This window comes from Neopelma chrysocephalum, unplaced genomic scaffold (genome assembly GCF_003984885.1).
Source record: "Neopelma chrysocephalum unplaced genomic scaffold, ASM398488v2 Primary Assembly neopelma1_188, whole genome shotgun sequence".
Classification (NCBI taxonomy): Eukaryota; Metazoa; Chordata; class Aves; order Passeriformes; family Pipridae; genus Neopelma; species Neopelma chrysocephalum.
This window is the reverse complement of record NW_020897850.1, coordinates 256373-282452: the sequence shown is the minus strand read 5'-3', so window position 1 is coordinate 282452 and position 26080 is coordinate 256373. Positions and strand designations below refer to the sequence as shown.

Below are 26080 nucleotides of genomic sequence, written 5' to 3'. Positions count from 1 at the left end.
CATTAGATGAGAGAGCTTTGATAAGTACTGTTTGCAGACTCAAATAAATCACAGTTAGCTTGTGCCCGAGGTATCATATAGAGAGGTGATGTTTTGGAGGTTGTTCTTTGCAAATTTTTTTGATACTTCAACTGGTTTATCTGGGCATGAAATATCCTTTCTTATGCTCTTTGTTCTGGCCTCTTAGGGACTTGTCCCATCTTTCACCACAAATATCAATTTGACATAAAGAAATCAATTATATTGGTAAGATAGTTGTTTTATGTGGACTGGTGAGAAGGAACACAGGCAACATGCCTGAAACATGTCCTCTGTCTTCCTGTGGTATTTGTTTTGAACTCCACAATATCATTTTAACGCTGGCTTGAAAAGTTATATCACTTTCTTCCTAAATTCTGCCTTTTAAGAGATCAAAAATTCATGCAGTATTTTTGTAATGGTGTTTGTTCATAGAAAGTAACAGGAGCTGGATGCAGTTTTAAATTTGTGTCTTTGGGTATAAATATTGTAACTAACTTTGTTAATTCAGAACATGGAGGTATGGATATCTATTTTGAAGGAGCCCCTCATTTGGTGTTTGTTTCACAAGAAAGAAAACTTAATACCAAGACAGAGAGAAATATTTCATAGTGACACTTTCTTTAAAAAAAGATGACCGTCACATAAGTTTTCAAGTAATGGAGACAAAAGGATAAAAATTGTCATATACAGTAGAAACTTGAGTATTTTTTATTTCTTTTTCTAAATGTTTTCATTATTTTTTTAATTTTATCTAGTGTCTCCAGTCTTCCTTGCTGCAGAGCTACTTCAGTGCTTCCTGCTGGCACTTCTGCATTTTCAATCTTCTTTCACTACTGATTTATTTGCAGTTTTTCTCTTACTGTTGATCTGTTTCACAGTGGTGTAAATCTACTTGGATTTGGTATTCTGTTTTTATTTTAATGGTGTTTATTTCCTAGTCTGCCACTGATTAACCTGAGGGATGAGGCTGTGAAGGTGCTGGTCTTTCATTGTGCAAGGGGCTGACCAACCTTGTCTGTCTGCAGAGAGATGTGTCAAACAGATATCTCATGACACAGAATTAAAATCATCTGGGTCCCAGTATTTACCTCATTCCCGAGTAAATTCTCTGGAATTAGTTAAACCTGTATTAAAAACCTGTATAGACAAGTAATTTAGATTTTTAGATCTACTAATTCTTTCTTACGTAGCCATAAAAAGCAAAGCAGTCTAATGCAGTCTGATGCTTTAAGTGGTTGGGTTTATTTTTTTAAATTGATACAGTTCAGTATCAGGAATATTTTGTGGCAGTGATGCTGATACATTACCATTTGAGGGGGGAAAAAGGGAAGTCATCTCTAGAAAGGAAAGCACATATGATTTCCCTTCAGCACTGGAAGCACAGACTTATTCTGACAGCACCTGTTTTTCCCTAGGCATGTGAGAAAGTTCTGAGAAAGTCAACATCTGTATCCAGGCATTTTTGTTTCATTTTTTATTCTTTGCAATTATATTTTCAGGAGGGGAAAAAAGGAAAGAACTGCAGAAGTTAGGCTGTACTACAATGGGGTTTTATGTTGTTTTTTTTTCTGCTGTGACCTCTTAGCCTCTGCTTGTCTTGAGAAAAAAAGACCTTTGGGGCTATCGAAAGTGATTCTTTTTTTGTTAGATACTGTCTTTCAAAATTCAGCTTTCTCAAATGATATTTTACAGCTCTAATTCTGTATTTTGTCTCTTAATTATTTTGTTCATTTTTTCAGTAACTGATTTTCTAATACTAAAAAAGAAAAGACAGTTTGTAATTCCACAGACAAAACAAAATCCTTTTAGATCTTCCTTTAAAGTGGAAAAAAATCACCCCACCAAACTACCCCAAACCCACAAATCCTTCAGTCTTTTCTCCTACTCATCTCCAACCTCCTGATAAAAAACCCCCAACCAACAAAAAAACCACCACTACCACCAAAAAACGCTCAACAGTGAACCTCCCCTCCCCAAAATATGCCCAAAGCCCCCAAAACAAACCCAAAAACCAACCAGATTTTTATGTGAGGCAGCTTGACAAAGTGTTCCTTATTGCAGCTGTTGTCTTGTGTCTTCACAGCTATCCATTTGTTAAGGAAAACTTATAAAAAGTAAAAATAAAAATCTTTTTTGTGGCAGTGTTGCATGACAGGAGGTGGGAAAGAGTCTGTAGCAGATTAATGATTGTAAAAGCTTCATATAAAGTGGGATGGCACGAGCTTTAATTGCTTTGGGAGAAGTGAGGAATACTTAACAGAAACTAACATTTTTATATAAAAAAAGAATTTCAAACAGTTCAAAGAAAACATATTGTGGTTTGGAAGGTGAAAGAGAATATGGTATAAACGGGAAAAGATTTTGATTAGTTTAACTGACAGTATTAAAGTATTGAGGTTCAGACCTCAGAGATCTAATATTTGGATGGAGTTCTTCTCTTGATTTATTTCTAAATCTGTAAAAAATCCTAAACTTTTTTATCTTTTTATTTCTATAGTCTGAATATAATGTCTGTACACTTGACACTACAGAAGAATTAAAACTTTTAAGATTTATGTCTCAGAGAAGGACTTTGTGAATCATAGAATATCCTGAGTTGGAAGGGACCCACAAGAATCATCGAGTCCAACTCCTGGCTCTGCCCAGGACAGCCAAAGAATCGCAACAAATGTCTGAGAGTATTGTCCAAATACTTCTTGAACTCTGTCAGGCTTGGTGCTGTGACCACTTCCCTGGGGAGTTCCAGTGCCCAACCACCCTGTGGGTGAAAAGCATTTTCCTCATATCCAGCCTAAGCCTCCTGTGATGCAGCTTCAGCCGTTCCCTTGGTCACCAGAGATCAGAGATCAGTGCCTGCCCTTGCACTGCCCCTCCCGAGGAAGCTGGAGAGAGCTGTGAGGTCTCCTCTCCAGGCTGAGCAGACCAAGTGCCCTCAGCTGCTCCTCGTGCAGCTTCCCCTCTAGGCCATTCTCCATCTTTGCAGCTCTCCTCTGGGTGCTCTCTAATGGCTTCATGTCTTTTTTATATTTTGGTGCCCAAAACTGCCCCCAGGACTCGAGGCGAGGCCACATCAACGCAGAGTAAAACGGGAAAATCCCCTCCCTTGAGCAGCCAGAGATGCTGTGCCTGATGTCCCCCAGGGCGTGGTCTGGCCCTCCTGGCTGCCAGGGCACTGTTGGCTCATCCTCCACTTGTGTTGACCAGGCCCTCAGGTCCTTTCTGTGTTGCTGCTCTCCAGTGTCTCGTCCCCCAGTCTGTCTGTCCATCCAGGGCTGCCCTGTCCCAGGTGCAGAATTGAGCACTTGCCTTTGTTACAATTCCCATGGCTGGTGGTTGCCCATCTCTCTAATTTGTCATGGTCTCTCTACAGGGCCTTCTTGCCTTCCAGGGAGTCAACAGCTCCTGCCAATTTAGTATAATCTGCAAACTTAGTTAATATCCCTTCCAGTCCTGCACCCAAGTTGTTTATGAAGATGTTGAAGAGAACTGGGCGGAGGATGGAGCCCTGTGGAACCCCACTAGAGACTGGTGCCAGCCTGATGTCCCCCCATTCCCTATAACCCTTTGTGCCAGACCCCTGAGCCAGTTGCTCACCCATCTCCCAAGGAACATGAATGCTTTCCTTGTTGCTTGCAGGAGTCTGGGTAGTGGAGGAGTACAGTAGGCAGGTGGGAGGGACATGCAGAGAGAGAAACAAAGTAAGCCTTGATTATTGGATTTTGTTGGGGTTTTTTGTCACCTCTTTGGATAGGATCTAGATAAGCTCCCTTTGGAGTCACAATGAGCCATCAGAACTAGTAAGCAGCATGACAGTGCTGGCAGTAGTACTCAGTTAAATGTCATGAGAAGATATCTTCAGCAAATTTTACAGGGATGATGTATCATTCATTACCTGCTAGTCCTGGGATTAACTAGTCCTTGCTGCTCCAGTGATGGGCTCAGAATAAAGAGGAAGAGCACAGAAATTTATAACTAATCCCCTTGGTTTGCCAACGAGAGAAAGAAATGAACAGTTTTTCATGTCAGAATGCAATAATTAAAAAATAAAATTGAGGCATAGAAGAGATGGTTTTGTTTTTTGCAACTCTTGCCCTGCTCTTATCAGTTGCTTTTTGTGGGAGTAATTAAAGAAAACTGAATTGCAGACAGCTCTCCTTGTGGGTAGAGTACCCAAGATAGGTTTGCCTGCTAAGGCAGTTCTTGAATTAATTTCCTCTTTCTTTACCCTGCAGCAGCAGTTCTAATTAACGAGTTAACACATTACTGGCTGAAGGGAAATGCACTTACAAGGTCCCCCAGGAAGTGTTTGTGCTAATGAGATGGTTTTTGAGGCCACTGTAAGAAAACATACTTTTAGCAACTGTCAGAAAGCTGGGAAGCTCCTGCAAGGAGGTGAATGTCTTAAGTTTGCACTTGAGCATTGATTTTTCTAGTTTCTGTTTTCAAGCATCAGCTCATGTCTGTACCAGATGATTAGTTGCAGATTTGTTGAAGAACTAAAAATAGTCACTGCATTTAAAAGAATTTTTTTCAATATTTGCCTCTAATATGTAAAATACATGACATTATGTACAAGGTGTAAAATACTGTGTTCTGTTTATATCTTTTTGTATATTTCTGTGAGGTAAAACTGCTTAACACCTTCAAGCACTGAAGAGGAGCCAGTCAGTGGTGAGAAGCCTGTTTCAATTTCTCACCAACACATTAGAGGCCAGTGCAGAAGCCAAACAATGCCCTAATTAAAACTGCTAGAGAGTCCTACATAAACAGAATTAATAAGATTATTTGGACACAGAGCTAAGGTGAATTTCATGGTCCTTCCCCAAGGTGCTTTTGAAATAAAATGCTGTAGAAGTGGAGCTTCAAAACATCTGTAGTTGACTGCGTGTGATACATATACACTGTGTATACAGCTGGAGTCACTAGGTCATAGGCATAGTTCTAGAATTTAAAAATACATGTGTAGTACAAGGTGATTAGCCCAGGTGTCTTTTTCTAAGACCTGAGATGGCAAATGCAAAATTAGTTCAGGAACACACCCCTGCTGAAAGCAAAGGAAGAGCAGCTTCAGTTAGGAAGCACACAGAGCACTCTCCAGTTAGTGATCCACTGGTGAACTTTCTCCTCAAGTCCCTCATCTCCTCCCCTCGTGCCAGGGGCCTTTCACCCATGATGCTGTTTGCCTGAGAAATGACCTGCAGAATGACTTCATTTCTCAATCATGGTTTGATTTCTGATTGACTTTTTTCAGACTTTCATTGCAGGTGGGATTTGAAATGTCATTGCTAGACCTGTTATTTGTTAACATATACTTTCTGGAAACACGTGGCAATCGTGGCTTAAAGAAGTGGCAAAAGACAAAACTCTTTGGTCTTAAAAGAGAGCATTATATCCCACAAGTCATGTTTCCTGCTTACTTTCTTAGGTAATTAGAAGCAGGCTTATCTTTTGATAGGAATATTTGAACAAGCATTCATGGTAAAAATCCAGCTTAGTTTTTTGAGTTTGTTTTGCAAATGTTTTTGTGAAGTTGGCAGAAGAAATCTTGTGAGCTTCTGAGGGAACCAGAGCTCCCTGCCCTCCTTGTGGCATCTTTGTGGCATGCTGTGGTGTTGTCTCAGTCTTTCATCCTTCTTCATCTGATGGCATGTGGGATTCATGCTGTGAGTGCTTCGGCCACTTGCTAATATTTCCAGCTGTCACAAGTCGAAGATGTGCAATTCTTGCAATTTTGTAAATGCTCAAGGCATTAAGCAATCTGTAGATGGAGAGAAAGATTTTGTTTACAATATTATAATTTGTTTCATGCAAGCCTGCTATATGATTTCTTTAACATGATGAGCACTAAAAGCAGATGGGGGGTTTTTTTGTCTTTCTGATAGCCTAGGAGATGGTAATAGGCATGGGATCCCCCACAGTGACACTGGAGAAATGGAGTGAGACATAAATGTGAAAATTCTTGCACCCTGCCTTGGAGACTGAACACAGGCAGCCTCTGGGGTCACCTAAAAGGAGTTTTGCTACTGTGAACCAGTAATGTTAATAGTTTAGAGACATACAGGCCAGAACATCTAAAGTACCCCAGGTTTTCTGCGGGTGTTCTGATCAGTTCTTGAAGTTAGAGAACTGTGATGCAGCCAGAACAGAAGGGATTTGGTAGTGGAAAATATTTGCTTGTTGCTGTTGTATCACTTGTTCCAATCAAGCCTGGGCTGATAATGTGGTTGCCACTGAAGTGCTGTCGGGTCCCATCAGTCCAATTACACCTGCAGCACTTTACCTGATACCCCCATCAGTGGCTTCATAAGTGAGGCCAGAAATGGGGAGACTTGTCTGCTCCCCAACCCTGAGCTTGGGAAACACCCTGTATATGGGAGGCACCTGCACCTACCAACTCTGCACAGAAGTTGAGTACTAAAGGTGATGTTCTGGCCCCCTTCATCCACCTGGGTGTATTTAATTGGTCAAGGCAGAAGTCAGGACCCCTCTTCTCGCTCACTGAAACCAGAGCTCTGCGGTTCCGAGTGTAGGTCGTGCAGCCATCAGAAGGTCTTGTCTTGCTCTCTGTCTTCTTCCTTTTCCTGTTTTCTAATTGCTGGGCTCTCCAGCCCTTTCCTCTCACCCCTCATTAGGCTGTAGAGAATTACTGAGCACAACTCAAGCCACTGCTTCCGTGCTGACGTACATCATCATATGGCTGCTGTTCAGCAAGGCTGCAAGTGTGGCCTTTGGAGGATGTTCGAAGGGGAAAAAAGCCCTGCTGGCTTTGCTGATGAAAAGTGAGCCAGCACCTTGTAGTGGCTTGCTGGAAACAAAGAATACAGAGTACATATTACTGGTAATACTCATCTTAGTGAGATGCAAGAAATACACACTGTTGTGTTTGGGCCCAAAGCCATAATCATGTGTCCCAACCTTGTATCTGCTTCTGCTGAGAAAAATATACAAGTTGAAGAGTAATTACTTTAAGGCTGTGACTAAAGGTACAGTCAAAAGAAGGGCTCCTGAGTCTCTCTGAGACTCCAAATAAGGGCTGGCTTAAATAAGGATCACAGTTTGCCTGATGCATTGTCATAGGAATAGATGGTTGTCTGAAAGTCAGGTATGTCAAACAGTGGCTATTGTACTTAAGATTTATTCCCACTAGCAGTGGTGGGTACTAATCACATGTAAAATTCTTCTGTTGTTGTTTTTTTTGTTGTTGTTTTTGGGTTTGGTTGGGTTTTTTTTAAGGTAAGATAGAATGCTTCATACAAATGTGGCTTCTCTTGTGCATGGGAATGCTGTCTTTGGTGTAGGTTTGGTTATAGTGAGAGCTTTGTACTTTTGTTTCTTTTTTTTCCTTATGAAAAATGTTATAAATTTGTCATAAAGACTTTAGTCTCCAAACCTGGTCGAAACTAAAATTATTCAAATCTGAAGACATTTAGTGTTTGAGGGTGGGGTTCATAAAATTTTTTACAGAATTAGAATTATAAAGATACTTGGTGTGGTTCAGGAGTGTGTTGTGTTATTCTGGCTTCACTGTTTCACTGGTAGGTTTCAGCTGTAAATTATATTACAATCGTCTTTTGTATGATGCTTAGTTGGGGCATTTAATTAGAAGCAAATATATACCTGACTCCAGACAGAGATAAGAAATAAAAGATAATATGTCCTACTTTTGAATGCAAAATACCAAGAACTAGAAAATTTTGTTTGGTGTAGAATTGGAACACTAGAGTGACAAGTAAGGGAATGTATATCTTCTTTTTCCTAAGCAGAGGGGAAAAAAAAAAAAAGCTGTAAAGATAATGCATCTTTTTCCAGAGGTGAAACAGCAGTAATGACTGTAGTCTCTTTGTACTCAGAGTCATCAGCAGAAGACACCTTCAAGTTTCTTGCTTTAATATACTCTTCTCTTATATTTTGGCAGAAAATATTTGGAAAATAAAAGTGGTTTTGTCACCTGCAAACCACTTCAGGTAGACTTATTTGCAAAAGTGATGTCTGTGGTGTTGGGGGTGTTTTCTCAGTAAATATATAGATAATTGCTCTCCTCCCTGCAAGAAGAAAATCAGGAGGCTGATGTTCATAGTATGCCTTATTCTGAAGGAGTAGCAGGGCTGTGTGTCAATCCCTTATGTTTTCAGTCTGGAAAGTGGGAATACATGTCTGCTCATGCAGTTAAGAAGAAAGGAGATGGGGAGAAGTGCTTGTGTAAATAGTACTTGTGTGGCCCTGCTTTGAGCAGGGTGTTGGTCCTCTCCATACTAAGTTTTTCTATGATTCTGAATAAAGTAATAAGAACCGAGCTACTTAATTCCAGTTCTGAGGAACTTGGGTACAGATAATTAGATTCTACATCACAAGAGCCTGGAAAAACTGTCTTCAGTAATGTTAGTACTGCATTTTTGTGCTTGCTAATGAGCATGTGTTTGTATATATACATAAAATATATGGGTATACTCTTTAATTTTGTTTATGAACCTGGAGAGAGGCAGTGACCCAGTTTGCTCAGAAGTGATACCATTACCGTGGCAGAACTCTTTTTAATGGCAGTGCCTATAATAAAAACAATAGCTTAATAGTTATCATAATAATGAATCATGAAAATCATGAAAAGTAACTTTAAGTTACTTTGTAGTGAAACTATTTTCCATTAGAGTGTTTTTCTAATGGTTTAAAAGAGTGAAACTGGAAGAGATGGATGGACAGCTAATTGACCAGTTTGTCTCAGTTTGAAGTCTGCCAAGGCTGAAATTGGTGGACATGGTGTATCAGCAGGGAGCCATCAGACTTGCATAAAATCAGCTGGCACTCCCCCCAGCTCACCTGGTGGCACAGAGCCCTAAAGGTATTGAGTGTTCCAGGGGTGATAAGAAGTAACCACAGACCTAAGTAAGGATTTCAGTTGGCATCTCGAAAGTTCTGATCAACAGAACTTTTAACGCTGTGAAACTTCTTTAAACAGAAGCTCTGTTCAAGCAAAAACTGTAGCATGAATTGTGTTTGAGCATTCATTTTTCTCCCCTGTACTCTATCAGGCAAGCAGTGGTTAAAGGCTCCCTTCCACATCCTTTTGCTTTGACGCTCTTTGGGGACATGTTGTACTGGACTGACTGGAACACACATTCGATCCTGGCCTGCAGTAAGTACTCCGGGGAGGACCTGCGGGAAATACATTCCAACATCTTCTCTCCCATGGATATCCACGCTTTCAGCCAAAAGAGGCAGCCAAATGGTAAGCTGTCTTGCTTTCTTTTTTTTTAACTGCAAGTTGGAACTGATTTGCAAAAATTAGTCTTTCTGTGTGGTGGTGGGCGACTTCACCAACATCGTGATGCAATTTTTCCAATGCAGAGATTGGGAAAGGCCCCAAAGAGAAACCAGATATTCTCTACATTGTTTTTTGGGCGTTTTTAAGTGCAAGGAAAAAAAACCCATCTCTTACTTTTTTTTCTGCCTGACACATTTATCCTGTTGTCGTATTCCTTTTTGTTTTCTGTGCCATAACTTCAGGCAAATGGTATTTCTATTTTTTTGAAGTAATAGTTCCTGAGTGGAAAGTAGTGTTAATTTGGCAGATGACATTAAGCAGGACTAGCTCTGTGTAATAATCACTGTCTTAAACATTGTGTTAATTTACTGTGTTTGCATTTTGTTTTTATATATACAACCTACAATACATTCAGCACCAGTATGCTGAAGAGTTTGTAAAAATGAGAAAAACAGAGCTGAAACAAGGTTCTTGTTTAGAGCTAAGTGCTACTTTCCCAAGAAAGGAAACATTCAACATCTGTGCATTTTGGTACCATAAATACCCTACTACTCAACACTTGGAAGTAATTTTTCCTTGTTCTGTGTTTATCATTTCCTCCTTTAATCTGTGTTGCTGCCACCGATTCTACCACTCAAATGCCGAATGCCATGTGTGTCTTAACACATGAGATGAGGTCATTCGTTATCAGAAGCATTAATCTGTGTGATTTATGTTTAACAGCTACAAACCCATGTGGAATTAATAATGGTGGCTGCTCCCACTTGTGTTTGATGTCTCCTACCAAGCCCTCTTATCAGTGTGCATGTCCCACTGGTGTGAAACTTCTCGAAAATGGAAAGACCTGCAAAGATGGTAGGCTTTGTTTTTAAAACATCCTTTAGATTAAGCAGAAAGTAGCTTTTGGAGGGAAAGGGATTCTTTCCAGCTTCATGATATAATGCACGTTAGGGGTGGCAAATTCTGAAATCGTGCATGCTTTTGCAGTACAAATAAAAGCCTTCTACATTTAAAAAAAGAAAGATACTCATGGCCTAAGGGCAGGTTACCACCAGTTACAAAATTTAAGGTGCAGTTCTCTGTCTGTAGTAACTCCTTGCAAGTTTTTGGGGGGCTCTGTTGTTCCTTTTTCTTAGAGAAGAAGATACGTACCTCCTCTGTTGTCTCTAAAATGTTTCTGACGTTATTGATCATGGATTAGTATTTGGCTAATAGGGTTGAACAAACAAACCCTTTTAAAATGTTTTTTATAAAATCTGACATCTATGTGTTATACACACATACACCTGGAATGTCTTTTCAATTCGTATGCATAAAGTTAGACACCTGCATTTGTAGAGAAGAAGTGAAAGTAATGCCATGTTTTTAGGGGTGTTGAAAGTGTTTCAACCTTAAAACTCAAGATGTGATCAAGATTTACAGCTGCAAGCACTCATCCAAAACTGTTTTTAGTGTCTCATTGTGAACTACTGTATGTGACTTCAAATTGTTACGTTTTTCAAGTATAGGTCTTGTGATGTTGTGCTGTGATTGCTGTAGTACATTAACAATCAAAATAAACACTGGGAGATAATTAGGTAGCTCATAATTAACCATCTTTTATGCAGATCACCTCTCTATGACAAAGGTAAATGGAAGAAGAAATGATGCAGCAGAACTTAGTGTAAATAGCCTAAATTAAATGTATACAGAAATAATTTTTTAACTGGAGTTTTATATTTTAAAAATTCTTGTAGGTTTGTCAGCTACTGTTCAGCGTTTTCTTTAATTTCATGCTATTTCATGCTCTCTGCTGATTATTTTTGAATGTCTGTGTGAATAAATTGCTACTTTTATGTGAAAAACAGCTCCTAGTTTAGCCTGGCAGGGTTGTTTGTAAGAATTTACCAATACACAAGCAAAATGTTTTCTTCCCTTTCCATTGGTATAAGGAACAAGCTTTAATAATACTGCTCTGGGTTGGTCATATGTAGTCATAATTTGACATGAATCCATGTGCTTGTTTTGAAAACACTTGATATGCACAGATAAACTCCTTAGTGGCAGCTGATAACAACAAAGCAGTTGTTACTTAATACAGATGTGTTTGCCAAAGCAGAGCTGCACAGACAGTCCACGTAGGGGATGGGGAGCGGTGAAGGCTCCCCAGGGCAGCGTTCAGGGCCCCAAGGCTGCAAGAGCTCCAGGAGTGTTTGGACAATGCTCTCAGGCACAGGGTGTGTTTCTTGGGGTGTCCTGTGCAGGGCCAGGAGTTGGACTGGATGATCCTGAGGGGTCCCTTCCAACTCAGGATGTTCTGTGATTCTGCCAAAGTTTGGTCACTTGCCAAGCGTAGCTACAACAGAAAGGTAACAGAGGCTGAAGGACTAAGGACAAAAGTTGGAACAAGCCCTGGAGAGATCAAGAGAAAGTAATTCCTTCCCTTTGGCTTACTGCTGGTAGGAAAAGGGATGGGGACTTCAGGCAAGAGGGGCTGTATCTTTTTTGCTCCCCACGTGCTGTGTTCCAAGGAGCAGGTCATTGTATCACAGAAGTGCCTGTTTCACTGCTCCAGTTTGGCCCTATGTCCTCATGGAGGTAACCTGTTAGACAGGTTAACTGGCCTGTGCTAAGGGCTGAACAGCACCTTTGTAGTGTATCAAAGTAAATTACCCCAGGTAAGTAGAGGAATGGAATTAAAAAACCTCCTCAAAACCTTGTTAAAAGGACTTCAGCTTCTCATGCAGAGGTATTCAGAAGCATCAATTCACTTTTTTAGGCGTTTCTTGTGTCTCAGAATTTATAACTGTTGCTGAGAACTGAACATTTTTACCTTGGATAGTTTTAGTATATAGCTATTGTGCTGAAATGCTGAAACACTGAGTGCTTAAATCTCTGTTTGCAATTAGGACACGTACATGACTGTGGGGGAAGGAGGGGCTGGTGACTTGTAAGTGAAGAAAGGTGAAAAATGACGCTGAGTTTCTCTTCTTTAAGATGGTTTTTTTGTCTTCTAGCAGTAGACGAAAATCAGACTGGTTCCTAAACTGAATTGCTTCATGATGAAATGAGCCCTTTTGAGGAGAGAACTTAATTTCATGCTGTGTTGTTGAGAGTACTGGCCTGGACTGGAAAGATTTTTGACGGGTGAATTTTGAGTGTGTGTTTGTGGTGTTTGCAGTGCTTTGGCACTGACAGATGATCCTGACAGCCAAAGGTGAGGCTGGCTGACCTCCCTGAGCAGTTTCCATGACAACCTAGCGTTTTTGAATAATCTTGGTTTATAGGAAATCTTTTCCTCCCTTGCCTTTCTCGCAGTGTTAGTTTCTCTGGGTTTTGTAGGGTTTTTTTTATATCACACCTTAGAGGAGTTTTACTATTTCTTGTAAGATCTTTGAATACAACAACACATACAAACACACACACACACACACTGACGCCCCAATTTTGAAACAATTTTCCATAGTGTTTCAGGAAAGGATGATAGCTTAGAATAAAATTATCTATTTTTCTAATAAATCATAATACAGATAAAAAAAATTAAGTGACTGAGATGTGGGCTTGTAGCACGGTTTTAGATCCCCCATTGCTGAGGTGAAAGTTTGTAAATCCCTGTACCTCAAAGAAAAATGAGGCAGAGTAAGTTTTTTCATGTCCAGATATTCCTTGATCAACAATGTCCGAAGCGAAGAGTCCTTTCTGAGCACCCAGGCACTTCTGCCGGGGAGTTTTTACCTCCTCTTGTCATATTCTTGGTAATTTATTGTCCTTCTGCAGAACATAACTGGGATTTCTCTTTTTCAGTATTATGTGCACTGCTGTTCTGAGTTGGCAGTGCTACATGTAAATGGTCTTTTGATAGCTGTAAAACAATCTTAAATTTTCTTACAAAAATTAGTTTGTCATTGGAGTTACATTCTTATTTGTGCTTAAAGATCTCTCTGTCCATGTGCTTCACTTCTGTCTTTGCCTCTAAGGAATTTACTTGTGTCTTCAATTTGCTACTGCCAGTACAAATATGTGGTTTATACTGAAAAAAACAATGGTGACTTCAGCAAGAAGGTGTGAGTTTCCTCATGAAGAAAAAGCACTGCTTCAGACTTAGCTTTCAGCCTTGCTTTGGCCATTCTGTTTGCTTCCAGGAAAAATGGTCTTTATTTTGACAAAGGATGCTCATATCCTATTTTGCTTGTAGGCCTGGAGGCAGTAACCAGAATTTTGCACTTCCTTTTGCAATTTAGGGCTGCCCAATGGGTAATTTGCTTTGTCCAGAATAGCCAGAATCCTGATTTGACTGCACAGATCGAGATGTGAATTTCACACCCTCACTCTTTCATTTCTTTTGAAGGAAAGAAAAAATGGGATTAATTTCAGATGCACGTTCCTTTGCCTTTGTAGTTCTGTGGCTGAGCTTGTCTAGATGAAAAAAACTTGTTTGTATTGTTGTATCAGGTACTCTTTCAGAATAGTGACTTTACAACTGGGGAAAGACATTTGGGAATTAAATGTTTTGGTCCAAGTGTGAAGTAATTCTATTTGGGATGTATAAATAATCTTGATTTCTCAGATACAGAGAATGCATTATACATGTCTTGGGTCTAGCACTCCTTATGTATGAATTCCTGAGCATGTGTCTGTGTAGCTCAGCAACCTCAGCAACCACTGATGTTTTAAAGTTCAGTAACTTACAAATGACTGAGGTCTGTGTATCATTAAGGAAAAGTAATTAATTGTAAAAGATTAGAAGGGCATGGGACTTTAAACTCTGCAATTGCATGTATCTGCATGCTTCCCCTTTTCTCCCCCTTCCCTTGACTTCAGCTAGCACATAGATTTAAATTATTTAGAATTTTAATAGTGAATTTTTGAGGAAAGTATTAGTTCCAGGACTAATGTAATGTACCATCTGTGAGCTTGTAATCCCAGCTTTCAAAGTGCTTAGTAAAAGTAGGCTAAAGCTCTCAAAACGGAGGGTCTGGAGTATTTAGGCAAGTAAGTGACTTGATTTTCAAAAAATTGCTAACTATCCTGCATATCCTGTGACTTTAGGCACTGCTAAAAAGATCTTGAGCTTAGTCCCTGATTTGAACGGTTTGGGAATTTGTGGGGTTGTAAGACTGGGGAGGGGGGAGGGACCTGCTTTTAAATATAGGACAGCCTTATTCTTGCTTCCTCTGCCTGCAGGTGTGTGCATGGGAACTTTGGGCACTGGAGTTTGAAGGCTGTGAGCACAGACCTTGGCATTCCTGGTGATCTGTGCCTTTAAACCCAACTCTGTATTGGAGATGCCCTTGTGTCTGCAGTGTTGGGTGCAGTAGAGATGGCCAGTAGTTAAGAGAGAAGAAGGCAGCAAGGGCATTGAACTCTGCTCCAGGTCTCCTGTGTGTTTGTCTTGGTCACTTCTGCATATGTATGCTGAGGTCAGAGTTCTGGTTGCAGCCTCCATGCACCTTTTGAGTTGCACCAGTTAAGGTTTGAGGTGTTTTATATGTTTGTGGCTCATTCCAGTTCTCCTAATAAGTGCTGGTAATTTGGAAAAAAAAAAAAAAGATGCTGGCATGCAACCTGTGTTGGTTTTTTCTGCCCTTTTATTCTTTTTTTGAAATAAGATTCTCTATTCTCCATCGTGCTCATCATTAGAGGCTTGATTTTTCTTAAGAGAGGCAAGAGTCAAGAAGTCTGGAGGTCCTGCTGTCATCTTAGCTTTTCCTTCATAACTGGTCTTTGGGATAGAAGTGAACCAAACTGACTGATTTTGTTAAGTCCCGGCAACCTTGAGTAGCTTGAGCAGTCTTCTCACTGAATGGTGGGTGATCAGTGCCTAGCCAGGTAAATTTGGCACAGCTGGTGTTTGCCACAATTTTGAGACCACCTGTTTTGCTGGTTTTTTTTCCTTGATTGCTTGAATCAAGGTGATAATGGGATCAGTCCATATATAGACCCAGCTCTTGCATTTGTTATTTTTGCTATTGTCAGGACAAGCCTAGAGGTCTGCAGAATGATCTTTCCCTCAGCCTGCCTTGAGGTGAGATGCTTCTCTGCTGCTGGGTTTCTTTCCTCTGAACAGAATGACTGTTGATCTAACAAAGCAGCTGAGCTGTTCATTTGCAAATGGTTGGGTAATAGCTCTAAAGTAAGCTTTAAACTTTTTGTTGCTTGATTGGAGAGGTGAGGGGTGGTGTTTGATCGAGGGATTGGAATGCTAGCCAAGCCCCCAGATAAAGACCATGAAATTCTTAGCTTGGGTTTCCAGAGTGCAACATGGGTTAGCTGAAAGCCAGTCATTTCCCAGTGCTGAATTCAAGCTTAAACACAGTGGGTTATTTGACTTAAACAACAGTTGCAGCCTGAAAGCAGGATACTGAAGCTGTTGAAATGGGCTGTCTTTGAGAAGAATGGGAAGGTCAATTGGTCAGTTTTAAGGGTGAGTTTCAGAAAGGGAATGGTTATACTCAGCTGAGTCAGTCCAGGGAGACCTGGCATTGGTTCTTTAAAATGATTGTCAACTTCAGCTAGAGCACCTAATTTTTTTTTTAAATTATGCCTTACACTTCTTCTGTATATGGTAGACAATATATGGCTTTTTAACTGTTTCAAACTCTGAGGTTAGTGCATTTGCTCAACTTGATAATGCAAAAAAGTTATTATTGTTTGGGGTTTTTACTATGATTGTCACTGTTTTGTTTAAAAGGTAACTTGGATAAATGACCATGAGGTTGGTAAGAAAAAGTACTAGGGGTTTGTTCCTTACTTGAACCTAAATTGTTGGGGTTAGTGATGTACTAATACTTTATATGACCATAATGCACCTGTGTGCTTGAATCTTGATGCTGAATTGTTTGTTATACTCTAGTAGCAAAAAATACAGATGTACATATAGACTCCTGTGTCAAAATTAGTTGCTTCTGTAATTATAAAAAAACCTTACTAGCATGCCTGTTTTCCATTTTCTACGTCACATGCTTTGCAGTATTTTGGAGGATACATAGACATGTAATTACAGGTTCCCCCTTCCTGATTAATTAATGCATGAGTTATTCACTAGAAGAACAATTGAATAGTATGTATATATATTTCTGAACACAAGGAGTTTTAGAACAGAAGATCCCAAAGCTGATCTTAATCCATACTGGACTACTAATCAGAAACACTTGTAATAATATTTTGAACTTCAGTTGTTGAAAGGTGCTGTTTCTTGCAGCACTGTGAAAGTGTCTTAGATGTTTTTAACACAATAAACTTGCTGTAAATGAAGCAATGGCTGCTTTGGCATCTCTCCAAAGCTTGGCATGCAGTGAGGTTTCAACTAGCACCAACATCAATTACTGTCTTTTTAAAAAATAAGTTTGGCATCAGACACCAAAATTCTTCTTTCATCACCAACCTACTTACTTTGGTTATTGCTCTTTCAGTCTTCTAGGCCGTATTTATACCTCTTTAAGATCAAGATTGAGACATGGTCAGAATGTGGCTTGGTGATTGCTCATTTTCACTGCAAGTTCACACATTTATTTTTCTAAACCTTCCCCTCCCTACACCCCTCCATCAGTCCCTGCCAAACCCTTTCCTCTCTTTAAGGAGAGCCATTGCACCACACTTTCCCTGCAATTATGCCTGCATTTTTCACCCTAGCTCAGGCTTCCTTGGGGCCTGAGCTGCTCTTGTCTCCTTAAGACTCCAAACTGATAAGCCAGTTTTAATTGGAATGGGGTGTGGTGGTTGTTTATCCTTCATTACATTGAAATCTAGTGGCAGAATAGAAAATGAAAGTTAATTAGATTAGACAGTAAGTGTCACTGAGTAGCATTAAACATTCTGTGTTGCCTATGTGAAAACATCTTCTGCAGTGCAAGTTGATCTTAGTTATTTATTGTGATTCTGACTTTTGACTCAAAAGCCAGCTCAAAATTACTTTATAAGACACTGTTATTTATCTTAATGTCTTCAATAAGCTTCTTCTCAACAAATGTGGAAGAAGTTGATAGCCCACCTGCTCTGCATAGTCATTGGACAGTTGTCTGTCCCTAAATCTGATTGCTCTGATAAGAGTTTCTCAGTAGTGATTTACTTGCGGTGTTCCTGTGTTACATTTTTTCCACTTCTAAGGCATTGTTGAAACATGCAGCTTGTTTGTCAAGATTGTCCCTTAACCAACAACAGCAAATAGTAAGTAAATTATTTATATAATTGATTTTTCATTTAGGAGGTTGCAGGCTATCTGTTGATTTGCATAAAACAGCAGCATCGTCACTGCGTATCTATTTCAGTATCTTTGGAGGGAAGGATGTGGGTAGAAAACACGTTCAACATGATAAATTCTGGACAAGGAAATGACCACTGAATTTCCTCTATAAACATGTCTGACTTGTTCTGCAGAAGAATAACCTCACTTTTGAAGCCTTTGAGCGGAGTTCTCTGCTGGTGCCCAGCGGTTTGTTTAGGTCCTATGAAATCAAGGTAGCCACTTTAGCTTGTTCCAAGCGGCACAGAATCAGGTTTGCTATTCCCAGGATTACTGCACAGCGTTTGTGAGATGGTTGTGTTTGTCTCGTTCACGCAGGTGCCACTGCCCTGCTGCTTTTAGCCCGCCGGACGGATTTGAGGCGAATTTCCTTGGACACCCCGGATTTTACCGACATCGTTTTGCCGCTGGAGGACATCCGTCACGCCATTGCCATCGACTTTGATCCTCTGGAAGGGTACATCTATTGGACGGATGATGAAGTCAGGGCCATCCGCCGCTCGTTTCTGGACGGGTCGGGCAGTCAGTTTGTTGTCACAGCCCAGATTGCACATCCCGATGGCATCGCCGTGGACTGGGTTGCCCGAAATCTGTATTGGACGGACACCGGCACAGATCGTATTGAAGTTACGAGACTCAATGGGACCATGAGGAAAATCTTGATATCAGAAGACCTGGAAGAACCCAGAGCTATTGTGCTGGATCCCATGGCTGGGTGAGGAGCTGTTTGTGAGCATAGTGGTTAGCATGCGGGACTCTCACCGCTGCGACCCAGGTTCGATTCCCAGTCCCTCCCGGGCAGATGGAGCCCGTTAGCCCTGTGAGGCCATCCATCTATGAGAAGGTCACTCTAAACAAACCTACGTCCTGAGGACCTCACTGCCATTGTCCAAGCTTGCTTGGCCCCGGCAGATGAACCTTAGGATTAAAGGGTGGGCTCAGTTCAGCGCATGCTGTGTCTCACCTAAAAAATCCATTGCGCAGGCTGGAAAGGTAAAAGACCTTTCCCCAAATCTTTGTTCGTGAAGACTGGCCATTATTATTTATTAAAATATACAAAGAAGATACTCTGTCTACTTGCATGTAGATAATGGGATGCAGTGATAAACTTCTGAGCCTTCAAAATGAAAATACTGGGATTCTTTGAAAGTTGAAAAGGTCCGAGGTACAAGGACTGCTGCTCTATCTTGACCGCCTGGGTAGTCATCTTATGTGTCTTTATGTACTATTCTTTTTAAAAATATTTTTGGGGACTGTGTGGATCTGCTTGTTTATTGTAGATAATAGCACTGATTATGTTGTCTTGCTGAGCAGACTGAGTTTTGCTTAAAAGGACAGTGTGTGTACATGCCAGTTCTTTCTGAATGGTTTGGGCATCCTTACCTAGGTAAAGAAATATATTTATGTTAGAAATGTAGTTTTCTGCATGCTGTGTGGTTTGGGGAAGAGCAGTCCAGAAGAAGCTATGTGAATATTGAAAGTTTGGATTAATAAGAGTTCTTAAGATTTTGTTTCCTTTGCAGGTACATGTACTGGACTGACTGGGGAGAAATCCCAAAGATTGAAAGGTCGGCATTGGATGGCTCAGACAGAATTGTGCTGGTGAATACCTCTCTTGGCTGGCCCAATGGGCTGGCACTGGATTATGCAGAAAGCAAAATATACTGGGGAGATGCCAAAACAGACAAAATAGAGGTTTGTAATTGTACTTGCATTTCTGATTCCATGAAGTTATAGAATGTAGTTACTCTACTCTTCTAGGTGTTCATATTCTGATATAACCCGAATGAGCAGTGGGATAGTGGTTGAGTTTTGTTTTAAGAAACACCTCCATTTCTTCTCTGTCTTTGGGCAAGTTACTCACTATTTTTTCCTCATTTTAATGTGTGTAAAATGGAAATTACATCCATGTAGTAGAGCTCTCTTGTAAGCATGTGTGAGAAGGATTTGTTAAATAAGTCAATTCTTAGGTCATCAGGGGAAAAAGCTTTTTAATGGGATTAATGTTTTTAGGTTAAAAAAATCATCTTTCCTTCTTTGTGCTGCTCAGCTTAGATGCTACTAAAACATATTTTGAAGAAATAAATCTCATTTCACATATAGTTACTTGTACTCACTGAAATCCTCTATACTTTGCTTCTCACTTGGTTTATTAGAGTTTCAGCAAGGGGATAGATTTCCCTTTCTTTCTGACATGTCCTGTTGAAACTCACAATTAAAAGAAAGGCACTTTTTCTTCTCTCCCACGTTGAAAATCTTACATTTATTTTGTTGTGTAACATGATTGAAACAAATCTGACATTTATTATCTGTCAGTCTTTGAGAAAATGGTGTTGTTTAGTATTGCATCAGTTTACTGTCAAAAGCTTCTCTTGGAAGCAGAAAACTTGACTAATGCCTGGCGCATAGTAACACCAGCTACCTTTGCTAAATTCTGGTATATTTGTCTTTCTTTTGATGAATTATAGCTTTCCTTATTGATTCTTTACTATTGCAAATAACTTTTAGCACTTATATTAGGCACAATATCTTTTCTGGCCTTACAAAATTGCTTTTACTTATTTATAACTGGAAATCAGTCAAGGTGAAGTCATAGTCATGTGCTGAAAGGTCACATAATTGTTTGTTCTTCTTCAGAGCCAAAGTAACTCCAGTCCTGCAAGGTGAGTTGCTTTGAAGAAGTCCTTGGGAAAGCCTCAGGGAGCAGAGTTTTCTTTGTCCTGAAAGCAAGATTTATCGTCTGTAATTCACCTAACATTACAGCAGCTCTGCAAAAAGAGGGGGAAAATAGTCTTAGCTATGCTTAGAGATTTATTTATAACAGATTGAGCACTTCAGCCCTTATACTTTCTTGGACTTGAATGTATTTTGCAAAAGGAAAGTTAGGCATTCTTTGCTGTCATGCTTGCCAAGACATTGAGATTCCTTATTCATTACTAATGGTTCTATTCAGTGCTGGATCAGTTTGTGTAGAAATTTTCATCTAGATCAGCCATGAGCTCACTGCTGCATTTCTGTCAAAGTGGCTAGAACACATCATAGAATGTTTGTGCCAACATTACCATGTCTGTGGCAGGACAGAAGATATTTGATTTGGCACAAAGTCTTTTGGGACAATTTCCATTTCATTGTTCTTCAATCAATGTAAGCCAGCAGAATGAGTCTGTTCCAGGTTGTCATGTGACATCTATGCAGAGCATCAGAGAAGATTCATCATCCTAAGGTTTCAGAATGACTTGTGTTTTTTTTTTCCTAAGGGTCTCCAAGTGTTAGAGTTACGATATTACTTCTGGTGCTTTTTATAAAATGTTAACATTTGTTAACTCTTATCAACGTACAATCAATCTTCAGTCTGGCTAAAACCTTTAAAGCAACAGAGAAGAAATTCTCCCACAGTTTTTCTTTGGTGTTTTGGATTTTAGTTTTGTTTGAGGATGTGGGTATGTTTTTTTTTTTAATTGCAGAAGGTGTTCATTTAGATATATGTGACAGAGATCTATAAAATTATGTATAAGGTGACCAATATTTCCACACACACACCTGTTTTGACAGAAGAAATTGGCCCTTGTAGCTAATGTGAGATGATGGGTGCAGAACAAACTAAAGCAGATGGTTCTTCAAACATGTGGTAAGTTGTGGAAGTGGTTATAGGTGTTAAAAGCTTACATGTGTTACTGGGAAGACTGGGCAGGTCTGTGAAAGGGAATTCCACTGCAGTTCACTGGCAAATAGAATTGCCTTCTGAACCACAGATTACTGAAGTGTAAATTGCTGTAGAAGGTAGAGTCTTCTTGAAAAGTTCTGGTATGCATTTGATGTATTATGGTGTTCTGTAAGTGTAAGTTCTGTTTATTCTCTGAGAAAGGATACTGGGATGGGTGGACCTTTGGACTGAACCCATACAGTGTCTCTTTTCCTGTGTTTGAGGCGATTCCATTCCTTGAAGGTGCGGGTAATCTTTATTCTGTGAGCTTGTTATATTAGATTTAGGAAACACTTCATGTTCTTCCTTAGATGTGGTATTGCTGCTTGCTAACTGCGCTTCAGAGGGGCAAAAATGGGTTGAAAATCAATGATCCTGGTAGTGATCAGCACACATATTCAGTATGGCTTCTGCAATTAGTAAGAGCATGGAAAGGCTGTAGGATGAAGTAGGGGTGTCTATCCAAGAGAATAGTTCAGTCCAAAGTAGATTTTTTTTTTTTTTGTCCCCACCTGTTGTGGTTTAGGAATGGTTCTCCCCAAATCAGGGCACCCACCGAGACACCCGCTCTTTCACTTTATCCTCCCCCTCCCCTCTGTGGTGAGATGGACAGGAGGATTGGAGGCACAAAAGGTAAGCTCATGGGTTGAGATAAGGACAGTTTACTGTAAACAGCAAAAAAACCAACAGTAACAGCAACAATAGCAATGAGGGAGAGTACAAGAAAGAAACTATTCACATGGAAACCCCTGACAACAGAGAATACCTGACAACTCCTTCCACATAACGTGCACAAGCACAGGGATCATTGCCATAGTCAGTGGCTGTGCCTCCAAGCTGTCTGCTGAGTTCATTCAGTCCATGTCTGTGGGTTCTACCCATCCTAGATGTCTTCCAGGACAGGAGGGCTGGTGTGCTGTTGGCTGATTGCCAGCTGCATCAGGAGCTCGTGATTGGTGTATCTGGAGCAGTCCAACCTCATTGTCTGTGGTAGTTACAGCATACAGTGTCAGTGGCATTCAGCAACCAGTATTGTACAATTAACCATTACAGCTGCCACAGCATTTTTGTTTCACATATTTTGGCACTTGAACAGGGTCCTGTAGTTGTTCAGGGGTGAACTTACAAACCATTGGAGAAGAGAAGTCCTCCAAATACTTGCCCATGTCCTGCCACATTCCATGCCACGAAAGGCTATCCACCCTTGGGGCAGATCTCTGAAAGACCCTCCTAAAATTCTCTTCTGTAGCTCTAAACGTGGTGTGGACTGCACTGAGGAGACCTGGTAGACCTAGCATCAAAAACATGCTTTCCTTAACATCCAAGGGAAATTCAAAATCCTCAAACGCTGTTGTAACAGGCCTGAGGGAGAAAGAGAGGGGGAAAGTCATCCTCCCCTGTTCCCCTCACAGGCTGGGGACAATCATTAATGGACACACCAGGGTAGTGCCAGAGGTAAGGGTAGGAGAGCAACACACCCCTTTAATAATGTCATAAACTGATATCCCACAGTACAGCAACAAAGGAATCCTGATCCCTCTCCCTGCTCTGGAAAAGAGCACTGGGATGGGCACATATGGGAATATCTGCAGGGTTAGGTACCACATCCAATGAACAGACCAAGCAACACCGTGACCAGCAGTTCTGTATTTGATACAACAGATCCTTAGATAAGTTTGTTTCCAACCTGCTCTGGGCAGATCTGTTGTTATCTCAACCCTTGGAGCCTCACGTGGGGTGCCAAATAAGGCTTTGTGGTTTAGGAATGGTGCTCCCCAATTTAGTGCTCCCACTGAGACTCTCCAAACCATGCTGCTGCTTGCTTGCTCCCCTCCTTCCCCTTCCCTCTCCCTGCCCCACCTCCCTGCCCTGTGGTAGGATGGAGAAGAGAATTGGAGGCACAAAAGGTAAAGATCATGGGTTGAGATAAGATCAATTACTTGGAAACAGCATTAAGAAAACCAGCGGTAACAGCAACAATAGTAATGACAGAGGGTACAAGAAAAGAAATTATTCACGTCGTTCCCCCCCCACACACACACAATATTGAGGGCTCCTTCCACCATATTTATTCCACCAGAAGGAACCCCTTCTCCTGGGATGAGACTCCCTTCCTCTGGCAATGACATGAGTGGGTACAGAGTAACCTCCAGGTCCTGGCCATGACCCCTTCTGGCTACTGCAGAAATGAACCCTCTCCTGTTCAGAACTGAGACACTGCCCCATATGCTAAGTAATGCAGACATAGTGGTTGGTTTCTTTATTGATGAATATCAGTGAATTTCCCCCTGGATCTTATGTAGCTTCTTTTATAGTCTTTTATGAGAGATTAACTTTGTTGTGACAGGCTATAGAAATATATCTCAGGCTGCAATGACACTATCAAAATCTGTGATTGCTAAAATATTACTAAGATTTGGAGTCTTTCTGTTTGCTCACACTGCCTTCTCTCCTATGGCAACCATGAATCCTGAGGAGAGTTATTGCACTTTCCATGTCCTTGCCATCCATTTTTTATATCAGTGTAATAGAAGATGCTTTGGCCTTCCCTGAATGTTTTAAACTTACATTTGGAGAAAGGACACTGGCGTAGGTGCAAGAAAGAAAGATATTTGTGACGTGGTCCCTGCTTTGCTTTATGAATTTGTATATATTTGGCAAGGGGGGGTAAAAGCAGGAGAATCACATTTGTACTTGCCTCTCCTGCCCTTAAGTAGTTTTTTCATTCATGATTTTACATCCTTCCTGCTTTTTTCTTTTTTTTCCCCTTGCATGTGGAATTCATCGCAGTGCTACCAAACTGCATGTTTCTTACGAGCTGTGTTCCTGGTTCATTACTGCCACATAATGAGCATTTATTATTTATTTTTTATTTATTTATTTATTTATTATTGATTTTTTTTACCCACTGATTAATGCTATGCTGTTCTGGAGCCCCCCAGATGATAATAAAGCATCAGCAGGGGTTAATGGAGGCTGGTAGGGGGTACAGCAGGGAGCTTTTGTTCCCGTTTTATCTGGCAGCCTGCAGCAGGCAGGAGCAGGCTGGGGCTCAACAGCTTCCTCATTTATCTTGGTCAGGTTTCACTGCTGATAAACTTCTATTGAAATGGATGGCTGCTATTGTGCTTACCAGTGGGGAAGATTTCTTATTGACTTGCTACAGGTTTAAAGCTTTTTCCTGCCGTGCTGGGAGGTTAAAAATGTACGATCTACTCTGTTGAGCTCTTACGTTTTCCCGCTCAAGTGAGTATTTGTTGTCTTTGCACACACGCTACCTGTTTTAAGGCATAGGTTGGATTTTAAATGGTAAGCAAAGCTCATATTAATAAAGCAATTAAATGGTTACAAGCATGTGTTGCTGTGTGCACTAAGAGTAAATCATGATGATATGGCTGATTTCTCACAGTTTTTCAGTCTTTGCTTCATTTTTCTTTATTCATCCTCTTTTCTATTCTTCGTTTCTAGAGCCAGAAATGACACTCGCTAACACCTACTAGTGGCTAGTGTAAAGAAAGGCCTCCTATAGGTATCCAACCATTATCTAGAGATTTTTGAGTGCAGCTCTAACTTGAAGTATTTGTGCATTCCCAAATCTAATAGCTGTGTCTGGAATCACTGTCTCTAATCCTCATGATTAATATGGAAAGTATTACATCCTGCTGGTTTTCAGCTTAAGTACACAAAAGTCTTCAGAACCCAGCCTTGCTGGACAACAGAAAGCAGATGCTGCTAAGACTTTTTAGAGCACAAAAATCTTGAACAGAGAGGACCTTTTTGCCTTTGAACTAGGAGCTAATAGTTTGGCATCTAGAAAACATTCTCATTCATATTCCAGTCCTGAAGTTGCAGGGCTGCATTTTCCTCCAGTGACAACTCCCTCAATTTTACTGCTACCCTAATAAGGAGATTTTGTTTTTTAAGTATTCACCATTTATTTTGTGACTGAGAAGTTTTGTCTCATAGCACTAGTCTTTGTACTGTGAAATGCTGATGACTTGTAAGCCTGGTTACTGATCCTACCCCATCCACCCTACCTGAAGCAGAGGTTTGAAAATGGAGAAGCAGAAACCATTGAATTCCTAGCTCTTGAACACAGCTGCTTTTGGGTACTTGCATTAAACTTTTGCAGGTATTAAGAAGTAAGGTAGTTGAAACAAATACTTGAAGTTGCTTTGCTGTTGAATTTTGGCCACATCCTGGTTTGGATATTTGTGGCACTTGGGAACTTCATTCAACAAAAAACAAGTATGTGCTGCAGAGGGTAGGGACTCCATCCTAGTTTCAGAAATCTAAAGCTTACTTTGTCAGGGAATTTCCAGCTATTTCTTAACCCCTGCTAGGCCTCCATTAGGAAAAAAAATCAGATTTTTTTAAATTAGTAGTAGAGTAAGGACTTATTTTTTTAAAAAATATTATTAGTTTATACCTGGTATATTTTTAAATTTCTGAATGAAACTTAAGGAAGAATTAAATTTTGTGATGCAGACCAAGATAGTAAAACTGTATTACAAAGCAAGCAAATGACAGCCACAGACCACTTATTAGTAAGGTCTCCTAACTGTCAAAGAGTCAGACACAAGAATTTGAGTGGACTCTTATCTGTGGACCCCAAATGCTGAGTCAGGACCTCCTGGCATTGTAAGTTTGTTATTATAAAAAAAAATAAATAAAAAATTTCCTTTTTTTGCTTTGGCTTTTGAATATGGTGCTATAGAATTGTCACTTAGAGATGTAACTTTTCACAGAATCACAGAATTGTTGGGGTTGGGAGGGACCTCTGGAGATCATCTAGTCCAACCCCCAGCTGTTCTAGTGCAAAAGTAAAAAAGAAGAAACATATTTAAAACATCCATGCTGGTTTCAAGTTGGGAAC

At 40.3% G+C, this 26080-nt stretch overlaps 1 protein-coding gene across 3 annotated transcripts in view; it reads left to right on the top strand.

The window, feature by feature from the left end:
* The window catches only part of LRP6 (LDL receptor related protein 6), a 121623-nt gene that overhangs the window by 53668 nt on the left and 41875 nt on the right, over positions 1-26080 (top strand). For 2 of the 3 annotated variants that reach the window (XM_027702482.1, XM_027702481.1), the window contains exons 4-7: positions 9048-9244; positions 10004-10135; positions 17820-18216; positions 19025-19196. In XM_027702482.1, coding sequence (XP_027558283.1) covers positions 9048-9244; positions 10004-10135; positions 17820-18216; positions 19025-19196 — 898 coding nt within the window. The remainder of the gene's footprint in view (positions 1-9047; positions 9245-10003; positions 10136-17819; positions 18217-19024; positions 19197-26080) is intronic. The other variant, XM_027702484.1, reaches the window with a different exon arrangement.